Below are 18,669 nucleotides of genomic sequence, written 5' to 3' on the forward strand. Positions count from 1 at the left end.
TATGTGAATGTTTTTCCTAAATATATTAAAATTTCATTTAAAATACCTAAAAAGAAAGGCATGGGTTATACATATGAAATATAGTAGCTATAGTGTGTACTAATACTATCCCTATTCACCTAATTTGAACACCTAGTCACCTACCGGTCCTTGACATACATGCAATTGAAACTTAATACTTTCTACAAAGTCGTTTGACTTAACTTACTTCATAAATAATTATTCCATATGCATACAAATAAAATAAGACAAAAAAAAATTAAAAAAACAAATAATTAAATATCTACTCATGACTCATAAGGACCACACTCACCCAACAACCTATTATAAAAGGAGCTCCAATGATACCTAATTCAAACACACAAAACACAAACTCAAACATCAATCAAACATGTCCCACATCGACATTCCCTTAACCTTCACCGTCCGGCGACGTGCACCGGAGCTCATTGCTCCGGCTAAACCCACGCCACGAGAGCTTAAACCTCTCTCGGACATTGATGATCAAGACGGGCTTCGGTTTCATATCCCGGTTATTCAATTTTACCGCCACGACCCAAAAATGAATAATAAGAACCCGGCTAGTGTGATCCGGGAGGCACTGGCCAAAGTGCTAGTGTTCTACTATCCGTTTGCTGGCCGGCTCAAAGAAGGGCCAACCAGGAAACTGATGGTAGACTGCACTGGCCAGGGTGTGTTGTTTATTGAAGCGGAGGCTGACGTGACGTTTAAGCAGTTCGGAGACGCGCTTCAACCTCCGTTTCCGTGTTTGGAAGAACTTCTTTATGATGTCCCTGGATCTGGAAATGTTCTTGACTCACCCTTGTTGCTGATTCAGGTAGAATATTATATCACTGCATAATACTAAAAAAGTTTACATTATGGTGTGACAAAAACATATAAATAATCATGACCCAATAGAAATATAAATATGTTCCACCAACTGAAAATGTGTATTGGTTCAACTAGTCGGTTTAATATTATATTCGTGACTCGTGACTGAACCATCGACAAATCGACAATGATAGTTATAAGTTAATATGTGCAATATAGGTGTAATGGTCCTGTTTATAAAACATAGGGAATAATACTTACGAGTCATTAATATTGAAGGTACATAGTTGGTAAAGAGAAACGTCAATGTTTTTATTTGTGGTGTTCCCTTATCTAAATGTGTGGTTGCATAAATTAGTTAACTTAATAATAATAATAATAATAATAATAATAATAATAAATAAATAAATAAATAAATAAATATTCTAATAATGCTTAACATCCGTTAAATGTACCCTTTAACAAGTTTATTAAAAATAAGTTTCAAAAAATAAGCAAATTTTTTCTTTTTTGCTTATAATTATATTGGCTTATTTTGTTAATTAACTTTTATTAATAGGTGACACGATTATTATGTGGGGGTTTTATCTTCGCCCTACGATTGAACCACACCATGAGTGACGCACCAGGGCTCGTTCAATTCATGACCGGGCTGGGTGAAATGGCTCAAGGCGCGTCAAAGCCTTCGACTTTACCTGTATGGCAAAGGGAGTTGCTTTTTGCACGTGACCCACCACGTGTGACATGCACTCATCATGAGTATGACAAAGTGGAAGACACCAAGGGTACGATAATCCCGCTAGATGACATGGCACACAAATCCTTTTTCTTTGGACCGGCTGAGATGGCAGCGTTACGTCGATTTGTTCCATCGTACCTTAAAAAGTGTTCCACCTTTGAGGTGCTAACTGCCTGCCTATGGCGTTGTCGGACCATCGCGCTCCAGCCTGATCCGGAAGAAGAGATGCGCATCATTTGCATCGTGAATGCGCGTGCCAAGTTCAATCCTTCTCTTCCGGTTGGATATTACGGAAATGGGTTCGCCTTCCCGGTTGCCATTTCCACAGCTAAGGATCTAGCCACCAAACCGTTGGCCCACGCGTTAAAGCTCGTGATGAAGGCTAAATCAGATGTCAATGAAGAGTACATGAGATCTATATCCGACCTAATGGTAACCGAGGGGCGACCCCATTTCACTGTGGTTAGAAGCTACCTAGTTTCAGATGTAACTCATGCTGGATTTGATGTGGTTGACTTTGGGTGGGGGAAGGCGGCATATGGTGGACCCGCCAAAGGCGGGGTGGGTGCCATCCCCGGTGTTGCTAGCTTCTATATACCTTTTACAAACCATAAGGGAGAGACTGGAATCGTGGTGCCCATATGTTTGCCAAGTGCGTCTATGGAAACCTTTGTCAACGAGTTAAATATAATGTTGGCGAAAGACAGCGATCGGGTACTCCAAGATCAGAATTTACATTTTATTTCTCGACTATAGATATATTTCAATATGCAACTTTATAGTGATGAAACATATGCAATATATAAGTGATTGTATGTCCCTATATTTTTGTTGTATCGTATGTTTTTCTGTAGCATAATGTGGCTAAAATAAACGAGTTACTTTTTTTTTTGATCCATTAATGACTTAAACGTTTGGTTCAATCCAAGGCCCATTTGTTACTTAAAAGGCCCGATTGTCAAAGCCTAAGGCTAGCCTTAGATCATAAATTCATAATACACATATGTGATATGGTTACTTTATTAGCGATTAAAATAAAATTCGATTGTCTCTTAACGAACCAAACGGACACGAATTGAGGCATTTTCGTGACTGTTCTTTAACTTCAACCGAACATGAACATATAATCAAACAATTTTTTAGTCCGTTTTCGTTCCTTAAGAAAATGAGCATGTTCATGTTTGTTTGGTTAAAACCTATATAAATAGTTCTCGAACACAAATGAACATAAACAAGCAAACTTAAACAAACATAATTGAAATCAAATATAACTATTGTAGAGAGTTTTCTTTACTTGTAGTGTTGATACTTGTGTTTAGCAAATATTGTATATTATTTATAGACTTAACAAACAATTTTTTCGAAGGACTCGGCAAATATAAGACAAAAAAAAGGACGTCATTTTTTACGCATGCAGAGGCCTAGTAAAATATTAGAATTCTACCTAATCTCGATAGAAGATATAATGTCAATATAAGTTTTAATTAAAGAGAGTTTATATATTTTGTTTATGAAAAGTACGTCTTTCAATTTTGTGATGTCATATTAATGTTGTGAATCAACTAAAGCCCATTCAAGCAGCCCATCCTGGCAAGCCCAGTAGTCAAGAAACCCGACATAACGTCACCAGATATAACGAGACAGAGAGAGTGAATAAGGCAACGGATACGATGATCAAGAAAAGATGCAATACAATAATCCTTAATGTACAAGAATACCTATATTCACGAAATTGATCCATAAAATCACATCTCAACATCTCGGAATCATCAATACATACTGAAGAAACACGGATCCAATCCCCTTAACGGGTCCTGGATCCAATGAGTCTACAGGGTAGGATACGATAACTACCAACACAATATGAGTACAACTTCCCAAAGTCTAATGACCGGAACCTGCAAAACAACACCGTGAGTCTCGTCACGGGAAGGACAAGAGGGGGGGGGGGTTCTTCCCGTAACCACCCTCCAGCGTGAGAATCAGTACAGTTCTTAAGAGAGAAAATACTAAAGAATTTTGAGTAAGTACAGTGAGAGTGAATGAATACCTCATGGAGATTGAGAGGGTATTTATAGCCGAAGGATATGGGAAGGTGATTGGGCCAGCTGTCCTTTTCTAAAGATGCTCTCGTAACCACCTGGACACGTGTCCTCAAATGATAGGTCCAGTTATACGTCGCATGTGCATGTATAATAACCTGGACACGCGTCCTTATGCGATAGGATGATACATAACCCTGGCCACGTGCACGGTTATAACGACCTTGCCAGGTGTCCTTTATTCATTGGCCGAGAAGTCACGTATTGCCCAAGAAAGCAACTTGGTAAATCTTCTAGAAAGTAATTTGTTAATCACAGCTGTCCTGGGGCATTACCTCATAGTCATCTAAGCGGACGAATGCCTTGTCCTGCGGATGAATTCTGAGGGTGCCCGGATGCTTCCGCATGTTGACGCAAGAGTGTTCTTCCTCTACTGAGTTATGCAGATGATTCATATGTCCCGCGGGTGACGTATGAGGAGTCCCTTTCTTACCCGCGGGTATTTGGGTCTTTTGGTACCATACCTAATCTCTCTAAGTCCCCCCAAGTCCAGTGTTTCTTCCGCGTGAAGTTTTTATGCGGATGGAATTTTGGACTTAAGGTAAAATTTGGGGGTTTTTGAATTTTAGAGTTTGGTAGAAAATATCTTCTGTTGGTGTGGATAATCATGAAAAAGGACAAGTTGACTACTTGTAGGCGCGTGGGCAGATGATCGGACGTTATGCCGGCTGTCACTGTACCCAACTGTTCACATTTTTCTCTTTTTCGAATTTCCCGCATGACGTGGCGTCTGTTGAATGGGTGATGATTTTCTTTCTCTACTGTTCATATCCCATCGCATTAATTGCGATGTGTATAAATAGTGGGAGCTAACTTCCTTTCGAAGTTTATTCACCCTTAATTTCTTTGGATTTTCTTCATCTCTCTCAATATTTCTAGCCAATATCTTTACTTCTCGTCACGATTGCTCCTTGCTTACCATTTTAAACGAATCGATGGCTGATAGTGCAGGATCTGTAGTACCAACTATTAATACTGTGGAGATTAGGTGGGATGTCTCTGAGTATGAAGCGTTACTTCGTACTTATGGAATCCCACTGGAGTGGGGACCCGAGTTCCCTGCTGCCGGATCTGTGGCTAGCTTGCCTCCGATTGGCAAGATGGCTGTGTACTCTGACTATTTCGACTATGGAAATTTCCAGTTTCCTATGACGAAATTCTTTATGAAGGTACTGAATGCCTATGGGGTCCATTTATCCCAATTACATCCTCTCGCCGTTATGCTAATTCGTCATTTCGAATTCGTGTGTACAGCGAAGTGGATGTTGCCACGTGTTGACCGTTTCCCGGTGTTCTACCGGATGGCCAGTCGCGGTGGGTGGTTTAAATTTTATGCCCGAGAAGTTAGGGTTATTGGCACTTTGCCTAAGGGGGGTTCTAAAGATTGGCACCACAAGTTCTTCTGGATTTCAGAAGACGTTATTTCGGTTCCTATGGTTCGTCGCCCTGCCGGCGGGACGCTCCCTGAGGTTGTTACGGCCCCTCATGAGGGTCGGGATTGGTTCCGTGCTCTAGTTTCGGAACCAACCCCAATGCGGACGTTGCCTGAGGAAGCCCTTGTATGGGCGGGTAAGAGCAGTTTATGGCCATCTCTATTTTTGGAACCCGTTTTCATCGGTTTGGACGAACGTAAGTTACCCTCTTTCTTTTTCTCTTGCTTGAAACTTTATGATTGATTTTTCATGTTTTCTCTTTCAGGTCCGGGTCCCATGTTAAACACTCTTTTTGAGGATAGGGGTTGTACCAAGAAGAGTATTCGCGATGCGAAAGATAAACCTATCCCTGAAAAGACTGAGGACCAATTTTCATTTCCTGTGAGGGTGCGTGCCAAACCCGTGATTTTGGACGCTACCTTTCAATCAGGTGCGTATGTTTTAAACCCTCATCCTCTCAACGCCCTTACTTCTGATGGGGTGATCGTCATTCTATCATCGAGTGACGATTCAGCAACCCAAGAAGAAGGGAGCTCTGATGATGCTCCTGAATATTCATATGTCTCACACCTATTGGCAGAATTGAGGCAAAAAAGGACCCTTCGGTTTCTCAGGCAAGTGATGCGGGTGCAAGTACCGCGGATGCCGGAGAAGAGTCGGCGAAAAAGAAGCGACGGATCCATCGCCCCAAGAAGCAAGAGGTCAGTCTTGCTGAGCGCATGAAGACGTTGGCTAGTAAGTACTATCTTTTGACAGTTCACTATCTTGATCGATACTTAGGTGCTACTTTACTATGCATATCCGTCTATGATTGATGGCGGGAGTGTTGTGTCAGACAAGCTACCGTCGCCAACACCTGCATCTGAGAAGCAACCGTCTCCTCCTCCGGAGAAGGAGAAGGAAGATAAGCCTCCCACCCCTCTTGCGGAGACAAACGTAGAAGGTCTGAATCTCCAATCGGAGGGTAATGATTCTCTGGATTATCTTTTTCAGATTGAGGATGCTACCGGTTTTCAAGAAAACAATCCTGTTGTGAGGAGGGCTTCAGAACGGAGGAATCCCCGCCTCGTCCTCCTCCACAATTTTCTGCCACCTTTTCGCCTCCACCCACGGGTGGGGGGGAGAAGTTTTCCATTTGGGCAATTATTTCAGGGTGTTGGGGAGGCAACAACACGAAGTGCTCCTCAACAATCTTTCTCAATCCCCGTTCGCCTCCGTGCGTCAACATCTGATTATTGCAGAGAAACGAATCTAGGCGAGGACTACCATTTGTTTATCCCTGAATGGGATATTGTCAATCGGTCTCGTTTTACTGACCCGAACGTCTGCATGACGTTCGTTAATCAGTGCGTGCCTCCCGCGGAACGATTTCACCAGCGTGGACGTTCTCGTCATGATCTTCACTCTGATTTTTCTTCGTCCTTTGCCAACACTTTGGCTTGCGGACAAGAAATATTACGCGAATGGTGAACGATGGGTGGGAAGCTGGGCGAGATGACTCGAGCTGCGGAGGATGCTAGGAAAGAAGCTGAGGAGCATCGTGTCGTGGCAAATACTGCGAAATGGAAATTATCTGATGCAGAGATTGCCCTGAAGAATGAGAAAGATCAGAATGCTACTGCTGCCAGTCAGTGAAAAGAAGTCTGCGAGAGGTAAAATTCTCTACTCGAAGCTGCCCGCGGCGATGCCCAGCGGAAGAAAGAGGACCTGGCCAAGGCACTTGAAGCTAACTCAGCTTTGGAGAGCCAAGTGACCCGCCAAGGTGCCAAAATTCAAGAGCTTGAAGCAGAACTGAAGCTGCAGAAGGAGCAAGCTGAGCTTAAGGACAAAGGCGCTGCCGATATACAAGCTGCTTATGACTTGCTTTTGCAAGCTCGTGACCAAGTGGAATACAGAGCAACTGAAGCTTTAAATGATAAAAAAAATATACAGCTGGCGGGTTCCGTGCGCTTTAGGAAAGGGCGGAACACGCTGAGCAAGACCTCCAATGGCTATTGGGTCGAGGGATTGACTCCGTAAGTTTCTCTTACATACCTTTCATCACCTACTTAATCTTGTTGATGCTAATGAATTATTTTTCCGTTGTCAGGTTATTCGACACGTTAAGAAAAGTCCGGAGCTGACTGGAGCTTTGCCTTTTAAATTGCTGCTTCAACCCATCTTGGCCGCGTGACGGGTTTTAACGAAGGGATGATGTATGCCCAAACCATTCGCTCTTTTGAGGACCATCCGCTTCATGGCCTTGATGTCAAGAAAGAATATGACATGCGGATCAAAGAATATGATGATCTAGTGTTTCCGTTGCAGGGTATGCTTCCGGAGTTTGCTTCCGCCGACGACGGTGTGCAACAGTTGAGGAACTTTCTGGATGATGAGTCTGAGGACACTCCGTCCACTCCCCCTGAGGACACTCCATCAACACCTGCGGAAGATACATCGGCTACTAACCCTCAGGCTAGATTTAGTCTTTAAGACTTGTAATTTCTTTTCATATTTTGTAACAATCTTTGATTTTGAATGAAAAGGAAATTCTTGTCTTGCGAATTTTATATTATATGTAAGATAATATCTTTTGTGAGATATTTTTGAGTTATCAACAATTTGAATTTTTGCAAGTGGGAAGGTTGTGATGACTTGGCGGAAAGAGAAATATCGTGGGACAACTGACAAGACGTGTGCAACGCCTTTTGACAGCCTGTTCTCACTTTTTCGTCTTTCCCGCCCGACGTGTCCATCGTCTACTTGTACACATTTTCTCTCTCCTCTGGCATTCAGTCAGTCGCATTAATTGTGATGCATATAAATAGACCATATCCACCTCCATTCAATCTTTATCATTTACAGATTTCTTCACTTCTCTTTTTGAAAGCATATATGAGATTTCCTCATTCCATCTTTTTAATCTTCCGATTTAAGTTCTTTGCTAGAATCTAACATAGTGATTTATTTAGATGGCGGGAGATAAGAAGAGTTCTCCTGCTATTCATGAGGTTGTCGTGAACCTCAAGGAGAAGGATTATAACAACGTTGTAAACATATATGGGTTGGCGCCGGAGTGGGAGCCGGAGCGTCCGGCGGATGGTTCTATTGCAACCGACCCACCCGCAAAGAAAATGGCTGTCTATGTGGATCATTTTACAATGGGAAATTTCCGGGTTCCAGTGATGAGGTTTGTCCATTCCATCCTGACAACATATGAAATTCATATACCACAAATCCATCCTTTTGGGATGTTAAGAATTCGACATTTCGAATTCTGTTTCCAAGCTCGTGATTTTGAACCTTCCGTCGGTATGTTTGCTGTCTTTTACAAGATGACTTACCGCGACGGTTGGTATAGCTTTGCTACTACCGGAAGGCGTCTATCGGTACTGAATGGATCCGTAGCCTCCATGGCTGGAAGCCGAAGTTTTTCTGGATCCGGGAGGATGTTATTCCATTTGCGATGACTCATCGTAGGGTGGAGGACAAGATGCCAGTGGTTCCCGCCGCTGCCCACGAGAATCTTCCTTAGTTTACCACATTAACTGCAACACCAACTCCCATGCGCCCAATACACGAGGGGGCGATGGTGAGTCCTAAGATGAGCCGTCTATGGCCTTTTCCTGATTTAGAGCCGTACTACGAAAAACCAAACAAGGGTAAGTCCATTACTATTTTTTTTTTCTTTTTTTTAAACTCCCTTTTTGGGGCCTGACTTCCATTTTTGTTAATACAGGTGAAGGCTCTATCTTTAGTACTCTTTTGGATCAAGAGGAAAGGTTGATGGTGCGTCTTCCAATTGATCCGAAGGATGCGCCTATCTTGGAGCGTACACATGTCAATTTCTTATTTCCTACCGCGTTTCACTCGGAACCCGTGGTTTCCGAGGCGATGTATGCTAAAGGTGAGGAATTTGTTTAGAAAGGTGAGTGCATTCTATAACCTCGACCCGTGACTGCTGTTACTTCCAGCGGAGTGATTGTACTCCTTTCGTCTAGCGAGGAGTCATCACTCTGCGAAGGAATTTTTCCAGTTGATGCTACTAATGTCGTGCATTCAACTGTAGGTGTGACCTGCAAGCAGGATCATAAGGCAACCACCATTCAAGCAGCGGGTGATGAAGGTGTTGATGCCGCTGCCGAGGGCGGTCGTCCTATTTCTGGTGATGTTAACATCGAGGGAGGGTCTCAAGTTGTTAATGAGGGTTTTTCCAAGATGGCTGGTAAACATAAAGTTAAGCCTACCAAGGTCGCCCCGTCAAAGAAGCAAAAGACAGTAAACTTGGAAGCCCGCCTCCAGCAGATTTCTTCCGAGGGTATTTCTTTAGGTAAATTTAACATTCTTCACATTTGACAATTATATTATATCAAACGTATTTTTTGAGGATCGACTGTTATCTTACAGTGGCCCCGAAAGATCTTTCTGAGGATGTTTCAGCTCTTAAAAGTTCAAGTCTGCCTCCCAATCCACCGTCGTCACCGTTCAACACCGCCGAGGAGCCGATCGTTGTGACGGATACCTCTCCTTTTAAGGAGAAGGAGGTTAATAACTCCAAAGACCCCGCTATGTCACACTCCTTCAATGTTCATCGTTTCAGGGAACAAGGAGGAGTTAGTGCATTTTCCTACGGGCGTCAAGAGTCTCCGCCTTCTCGTGAGGAGGGGGTTGCGATACATCATCCGCGATGGTCTTTGCGCCAAAATTCAACTCTTTGCGACTCGGATGTATGCTTCGAGTATTTGCAGGAAAGCCTTCCTTCTGCGGAGCGGGAACGTCAACGCAACCGTATTCGCTAAGAATTGTTGAATACTCATTCTTATTGCATGGCGAATGCGGTTTCCACCAGTCAGAAGATATGCCAAAACTGGTTGGTTATGAATGAGGCATGGGAGGACCTTGAAGCTAAGGTGGTTGAGGCCAAGAAAGAAGCCCTTGGGGCTATGGATGAGGCTAAGGAGAGCCGTCACGCTCTAGAGGCAGAAAAGGCTGCTCGTTCTGTCTCTGAGGAAGCCAAAGCTGTTCTCTAGCAGCAGCTGGATGAACATGATGAATTGATAAAAGCTCTAAAGGCTGAATCAACGGCCAAGGACGAACGCCTTAGCAACCTTGCTTCCAAGAACCGAGAACAGGCCTTGGGATGCGCTGGCCACAAGATGGAGCTTGTTCGAGCTCAGGCGGATAAAAAATGGTTATTGGCGGAAGGAATCCCCCAGGTAACTGTGTTTCTCTATATTTTTATGATCATTTGTGAAACATTTGCTTACATTTTTATTTACCAGGTTATTACCCATATCCGGGCGGACGATGATCTTGGGAACTGTGTCACCATTATCTTAAATGCATCTTCCCAAGCCGGCCGTCACACAGGATTCGAAGAAGGTTACAAATTTGTGGAAGAGGGCAAGCTTTGGGAAGAATTTGTCTTGCATGGCCAGGATACTGCCAAGACTCTTATTGAGAAAACCAAAATTTTTGAAACTTGAAGTTTCCTATTGTGGAGCAAATAGTTGAACTTGTAGATCAAGAAGATAGCGTGGATCAACTAAAAGCTCTTCTTGGTCTTGATGAGGAAAGTGAAGAAGATCAAAACGATGCGGAACGTAATGATGCAGAAGACAAAAACGTGGAAGGCGAAGACGCGGTATCATAAATATAGATTTTTCTTCCTTGTAATTAACATCTTTTTCTAATCCCTTTTGATGAATCATAAGAAGTTTGTTTTTATCCGATACACTTTGTCTTATTGTTTATAATATAAGTGCTTGTAGGATCTTCTTTTTGTCAATAAAGGATTACGCCATTTTTGCTATCCGATCATATAAGTCCTTCCGGCCGCGGATCAGACCTTGTGTACTACATAAGACTAAATATGAAACTAGAAAATTTTCATAAACAAGGCATAAGCCGACTGAATTTACTAGAAATGACATTTTATGTCCTTCATTAATCTATGTGGCACGCAGGCCTAAAAAAACATGTCTTGCTAAATGTAACATCTCTTTAACTGTGCTATGTTCCAAGTTCTAGGGATCTCAGTCCCATCGAACTTTTCTAACTTGTAGGCGCCTTTAAATAACACTTGTTTAACTTTGTAGGGGCCCTCCCAAGTTGGGGCTAACTTGCTCGGAGGCTCTTGGCCGGAAGCCTCATTGTTGTGGAAGACAAAGTCTCCGCATCAAATTCACATTTTTGGACCCGTGAGTTATAATATTTCTGTAGTTGGCGTTTATAATTTTGCTCGCGGATCGATGCCAGTTCCCTCCTTTCATTAAGAAGGTTGAGATTCATCTGAAGTTCTTGATTGTTATCACGGATCAATAAGACTCTTGCAGATGGAATCCCGATTTAGCTGGGATCATGGCCTCGGTGCCGTAGGTTAAACTAAAGGGTGTCTTAGAATTACTGGAATTCTTTTGGGTGCGGAAGGCCCAAAGTACATGGGGCAATTCGTCAACCCAACCCATCCGTTTAGTTCCTAACCTTGCTTTGATCCCTTCCTTAATTGTCCGGTTGGTTCGTTCAACCTGACCATTCGCTTGCGGATGGGCTACGGATGTGAAGATTTGAGAGATATGCAGTTCTTTCAACCATTCTTGTAGCCCACTATCCACGAACTGAGTACCGTTGTCACTCACAAGTTCCAGCGGAAGACCAAACCGGCAGATTACGAATTCCCAAAGGAATTTCTTAACACTTGCTGCTGTTATGGATGCAACTGGTTTGGTTTCTACCCACTTCGTGAAGTAGTTGATGGCTACTATTAAAAAGTTGACGCGTCCTGGGGCTTCAGGGAAAGGTCCCATTATGTCAATAGCCCATTTCTGAAACGGCCTGGCTGAAGTGACTGGAACGAGTTCGTTCTTCGGTTGTAGTGTGTTGGGAGCATGACGCTGGCACGAATCACATTTCTTGATTTCATGTACAGCGTCTAGATGCATTCCCGGCCAATAATATCCGGCATTCATCTGCTTCGCTACGACCATACGCGGGCCTGCGTGAAGACCACATATGCCTTCATGAACTTCTCTGATTAAATAGTTCGCGTCCTCGGCATCCACGCATCGAAGTAGTGGGCCGAGGATGGAACGTCAGTATAAAACACCGTCATGCATCTAATGGTTCAAGGCTTTGTGTTTTGTCTTCCGGGCCGCGATTTTTTCTTCTGGGAGAGCTCCTGATGACATGTATGCTATGATAGGTGTCATCCAAGATTCTACTCCAGTTTGAATTACCAAATCTTGATGTTGCGGTATGGATGGGCGATCCAGTATTTCAATGCGGATGTCTATAGCAAAGTGTTCGAAATTCGTTGAATCCAGCTTACTAAGGGCATCCGCTGATTTGTTCTCGCTTCTCTTTATGTGAATTACTTTACATGAAGAGAACTGAAGCATCAAATCTTTTGCCTGTGACACGTATGAAGCCATTACATCATTTTTTCCTTCGTACGTGCCATTTATTTGTCCCGCGATTAACATGGAATCCACGCGGGCTTCCAAGTGTTTCACCCCGAGCTTTTTAGCTATCCGCAGGCCCGCCAAAAAAGCTTCATACTCCACCTCGTTGTTAGTACTCTTAAAGTCTAACTTTATGGCGTATGTAATATCGTGGCCTTCGGGATTGACTAGCCTGAGGCCTGCGCCAGAACCCTCGCTGCTTGAAGCCCCGTCCGTGAATAGTGACCAAATTTGTTCTTGTTCAGGAGGTACTTGGGGTTGCTGCTCAATCAAACATTCTCTCTTTGTGTTATGGAACCTCAGTGACAAAGTCCGCCAACAACTGCCCTTTAATTGCTGGCCTGGGTTTATATTCTATCGCATGTTCACCCAGCTCAATGGCCCACTTTGCCAATCTCCCAGACAATTCCGGCTTACTCAGAACGTTCTTAAGTTTGTACCCAGTTAACACATTGATGGGGTGCCCTGAAAGTACATGCAGAGACGTCGGGCATCATAGACCAGTGCTAAAACAAGTTTTTCCAGCATTGAATATCTGGTCTCCGGGTCTGACAATGTCCTACTGACGTAGTAAATCGGTGTTTGAACGTTCTTTCTATCCGTCAGGAGTACAGCCCCAATGGCAATGTCTGATGCCGACAAGTATAACGTCAAAGGTTTCTCCGCGGAAGGTGCTGTCAACGTGGGTAATTCCATCAAACATTTTTTGACCTCCAAGAAAGCTTGTTCCGCTTCCGTGGTCCATTTAAAATGTGCCTTCTTGAGGCAGTTTCTTAATTTTGAGACGAACGGATAGGATTTAGCTGCATGATTCGCCAAAAAACGATTCAGGGCAACCAATCGACCATTAAGCGTCTGGACCTCTTTGAGGGAGGAAGGAGAAGGCATGTGGGCAACAGCTTGGATCTTAATAGGATTAGCCTTGAAGCCCGCACCAGTGACAATTACTCCAAGAAATTTTCCTTCTTCCATTCCGAACGAACATTTGGCTGAATTCAACTTCATGTTGATACCTCTTAAGGTTTCGAATGTTTCTTCGATGTCTCTCAACATTTGGTCTTCCTCAATGCTTTTGATCACAAGGTCATCCATATAAACTTCTAAGTTTCGACCGATCTGTTCTTTAAATGCTATATCCATCAATCGCTGATATGTAGCCCCCGCGTTCTTTAAACCAAATGGCATCATCTTATAACAGAATGTGCCTTGGTCTGTTCTGAATGCTGTCTTATCTTCATCACCCGTCGCCATGCGTATTTGATGATCGCCTTTATAAGCATCTAAGAAGCATTTGAATTTAAATGGAGCTACCACATCGACTTTGAAATCAATCTCTGGCAATGGATAACAGTCTTTGGGACACGCCTTTTTTAGATCCTTGAAATCTATACACATCCGCCATGTCTCATTGCTCTTAGGGACAATAACCGGATTGGCGACCCAAGTCTGATATTGGATTGGACGGATAATACCAGCCTATAAGAGGTCCTGAACTTGTTCATTCATTGCTTTTGTTTGTTCCGGACCCATCTTACGTTTCTTTTGTACAATTGGAGTAAATGCCTGGTTCACTCACAGCTTATGCTCTGCAATCTGTCGCGGAAACCCGGTCATGTCCGCGGGTTGCCACGCGAAGACATCAACGTTCTTTGTTAGCAACTGTTTCAAAAAGGTACTCACTATCTCAGAGATAGCAGGTCCAATTGTTACAGTTTGTTATGGGAATTTATTGTTTAGTACCCATTTCTCGAGTTTAGTCCGCCGGGTTTGCCTCGGAATCTTACTAGGCTTAGAACTCTCTGTCGCGAAACAATGGCGATTGACGTGAATGATAGCCACTCCGGTACGAGTTGGAACTCCAAATGCACCGTGTGCTGTGGAAGGATGAGCATTGAAGTCTCCGATCGCTTCCGGCCCCAAGATAATTTCATGCTTAGATGTTGCTGGTAAAACTAAAAATTCGACCTCCTCGGTCCTTGAATGAACTCCGTCACTTAGAGTGACTGGGAAGGAAATCACCCCTCATGGGTGCATTATCTCCCCTCCAAATCCCGACACAGTAGCATGAATGGGTTTCATTCTCTCCTTATCTTCATCATCTAGCTGTTCGAAGCATTGCTCATACATTATGTACGACGTACTACCAGTGTTGAAGAAAACGTATTGCGAGCGATAGTGGCCGAAGAGGGCAGTGATGATCAAGGGATTCTTGTTACTAGGACCTCCTTTGATTCGTGGAAAAATCACTGGCTCATTCTGTCACACCCCTATCTTAGGCCTAGGAGTATGACCAATAGTTGGTACCACAATTGTAAATAAATCAGAGTTACGTTTGTAAGCGGAAGTCTTATAAAATTTTAAGGATCAAAATGTAATATTCATACATATATATATATATATATCAAAAGACGGGATTATAAATATACTCGTTTAAGTTGTTAACAAAACATTACTTGTTATATTTACAAACCACCTATTAAGTGTTTTACAAAACAAATCCGAGCCATCGGATTAAAGTGTAGCACTTCGATGTTCCAAGTCCTAATCTTGTTCACCTGCAAAATGTAAGAAAATACGTCAGCAACGAATGCTGGTGAACACGCTGACGCAAAATATTTTCTTTTACTTTATTACCCCTCGAGACTACGCCTGCCTCGGCCCAACGTGGCTTAGGAATAACAAAGTCAAATAACACATTATAAACACGAGCCTCTACTCTAGGTCACCTCAGCAAACACCGCAGCGTTCGACTTAGTTAAGTACCCGTAAATATACACAACGGTCTTACTCCCTGCAGGAGAGCGTCCTACGACCAAGGGTGGTGCGATGTGCCCATTCATCGCGTAGTACCAACTATGTAAGGATCCAAACACACGTATACCATAGCCTGAGGGCTAGGTTGATACCCTTATTTATAACGGTTTTAGGAACACATAGTTCCTTGTAAACAAATTTCATATAACAAGTTAACTCATTTTAAAACAAGTTTAAAAGTTTGGGGGCGTATTCACCTTTTCTCTTTAGGATCGGCTTCACTCACCGTCCAAGGGTGTTTCCCTTCTTTATCTCGCACCTATAGTACGAGTATAAATATTTGTTAGTCGGATACACGATCCGGCTTAAGACCTTTAGTCTTATTTTATATCTCCACCTCGATGAACCTTTAGTTCATTTTCTTTTACTTAAAAACCTTTAGTTTAAAAGTAAATTATAAACATTTAGTTTATATTAAAAACCCGATGTTTCTTCTTCTCCAAGAAACATATTCTTTTTCTTTTATTATTTAAGAATACTCATTATTCATTAATAATATTTTCATAACAAAGAGCATACATATATACTTACACACATATATACGTATCAATATTCAATATCTTATCTTTCATTAATTTCTTTGTTATGATTATTTTTCTTTTATCGAGGTATTGAGTATAACCTCGACTTAAGGCTTAAGCCTTTTAATATAATATTATATTATATTCAATTGAAATTATGCCTAACCTTATTGGCGTATTGGAAACCCTAAGAAATCGAGCAGCACGCCAACGCCGCTTTACTTCTTGTTCGATTCTTTTCTTGACAACCAAATCGATGAATGCCAATCTTCAACACACGTTGGCACGTACTTTGAGAACAAACACCATTCTTGGTTGAATGTGGGTGGAGGGTGGCACGTACTTTGAGGAAACGTCGACACGGAAATCGAGGATCGGGACACGTTTTACGAAGAAATATGGCACGCTTATCGAGGTATGGCTAGAGAGATGTTAGAGAGAGAAGTGTGATCTGATTTTGGTGTGCCAAGAATGAAACCCGGACCTTGCTATTTATAGGCGAAAATTTGGGTCCCATCGCGGTACGCGACCGCCTTCAAGGCATCCGTTGCGTACCGCGATGTAGCCTTGGTGACTCAGACCATAGGTCTGCCACGTGTCGACACGTGGCAGACGGTGTGCCACATGTTGACACGTGGCGGACGTTGTGCCAAGTGTGGCCACGTGTCGGGACACGTGGCGACCGGTGTGCCACGTGTGGACACGTGGCTTGCCACGCGTCTCACTGTCAGACACCTCGTCGCGGTACTTGATGGGTTTCTTTTGTTGAGCCATCGCGTAGCGCGATAGGTCATAAAATCAGAATTTTCATTTTTAAACCCTTAACTTTGGAATTTGGCCATTTTAGTCCCTATACTTTGGAAAGTTTACATTTTGAACTCGAAATTTTCACGATGTTACATCCTCCCCACCTTGAAACAAATCTCGTCCTCGAGATTGCTTTACAAGAACAATTGGGGGTATTTCTTTTTCATTTTCGATTCGAGTTCCCAAGTATATTTGGGCCCTCTACGCGAGTCCCATTTTACTTTCACAATTTTCAACGTTCTTTTCTTTAATTTCTTTGTTTTCGAATCTTCGATTTGAATTGGACGTTCTACAAATTTTAAGTTTTCATTTATTTCAACGTCCTTTAATGGCATAGCCAAGGATTCATCAGTCAAACACTTACGCAGATTCGAAACATGAAATACATCATGTATCCCTTGCATTTCCTCAGGCAGTTGCAAACGGTATGCAACATTTCCGATTCGTTCAAGTATTTCAAAAGGTCCAACGAATCGAGGACTTAGTTTTCCTTTCTTACCGAAGCGAACGATGCCCTTCCAAGGCGAGACTTTCAATAATACTTTGTCACCGACTTTGAATTCTAATGGCTTACGACGGACATCGGCGTAACTCTTTTGTCGATCGCGTGCCGTCTTAAGTCGTTCTCGGATTTGAAGAATCTCGTCGGTGGTTTCTTGGACTATCTCGGGTCCAGATAATTGATTGTTTCCGTTTTCAGACCAACATACGGGCGTTCTACATTTCCTTCCATACAACGCCTCGAATGGTGCGGTTTGAATACTTGCGTGATAGCTATTATTGTACGAAAATTACATTAGGGGTAAGTGGTCATCCCAACTTCCACCTAAGTGGATCACACAAGCGCAGAGCATATCTTCCAACGTTTGAATCGTCCTTTCGCTTTGCCCATCAATTTGTGGATGATAGGCGGTGCTAAGTTTCAACTTTGTACCAAGTGCTTGTTGAAAGCTTTTCCAAAAGTGAGACGTAAAAAGACTGTCTCGATCAGATATTATAGACAGTGGTACTCCATGTAAAGCAACGATGGTGTTTACATAGATACACGCTAATCTATCCATATAGTATGACTCATTAATGGGTATGAAGTGTGCGGATTTCGTAAGACGATCCACAATTACCCATATTGCATTGTGTTGTCGACTCGTTTTCGGGAGTTTGGTAATGAAATCCATAGTGATTAACTCCCACTTCCATACGGGAAGCTCCGGTTTCTGAAGCAATCCTGAAGGCTTTTGGTGTTCAGCCTTGACTTTCAAGCAAGTTAAACATTTCGCAACATGTGAAGCGACATCCCTTTTCATTCCATTCCACCAATAGTTTGCTTTGAGATTGTGGTACATCTTATCACTTCCGGGATGCATCATATATTTCGACTTATGAGCTTCGTTCAATATTTTCTCATGCAAACCTCCAACAATTGGTACCCAAATTCTATTGCCAAGTCTAAGGATACCATCGTCACCTTTGACTAGCGAGTCAATGGTGCCATTACGTTTTTCATCGGAGATTTGGTTTTCATCGATTGCTTGAGTTTGTGCGGATTTAATTTGTTCGAAAAGATCGATTTGAAGTTCTAGGCGCAATGCTCGAACTCTTTTGGGCTTCTCATGTTCCTTGCGACTTAAGGCATCGGCCACAACGTTGGTCTTGCCTTCATGGTAAACAATCTCACAATCATAGTCATTGAGCGTTTCCATCCATCGCCGTTGGCGCATGTTAAGCTCTTTTTGATAAAAAATGTGTTTCAAACTTTTGTGATCAGTGTACACGGTAAATCTTACTCTGTAGAGATAGTGCCTCCATATCTTAAGTGCAAAGATTATGACGCCTAACTCTAGATCATGAGTCGTGCAGTTATTTTCGTGTACCTTAAGTTGACGAGAGGCGTAAGCGATAACTTTCTTACGTTGCATTAGAACACATCCCAAACCAGAATGGGACGCGTCACTAAAGACCACTAAATCCTCAGTTCCTTCT

General features: G+C 42.7%; 1 protein-coding gene across 1 annotated transcript; it reads left to right on the plus strand.

Annotated features, from left to right (window-relative positions):
- The first annotated feature begins 300 nt into the window (after positions 1-300).
- Positions 301-2,423, plus strand: LOC143585285 (benzyl alcohol O-benzoyltransferase-like). Its single transcript, XM_077067105.1, has 2 exons — positions 301-838; positions 1,394-2,423. Exons 1-2 carry the CDS (start codon positions 392-394, stop codon positions 2,327-2,329), a joined length of 1,383 nt encoding a protein of 460 aa, XP_076923220.1. The 5' UTR covers positions 301-391; the 3' UTR covers positions 2,330-2,423.
- The last annotated feature ends 16,246 nt before the right edge of the window (positions 2,424-18,669 follow it).

Source organism: Bidens hawaiensis, unplaced genomic scaffold, assembly GCF_021521415.1.
Source record: "Bidens hawaiensis isolate Kalapana, Puna unplaced genomic scaffold, B.hawaiensis_p1.1 tig00033794_1, whole genome shotgun sequence".
In the NCBI taxonomy this organism is placed as follows: domain Eukaryota; kingdom Viridiplantae; phylum Streptophyta; class Magnoliopsida; order Asterales; family Asteraceae; genus Bidens; species Bidens hawaiensis.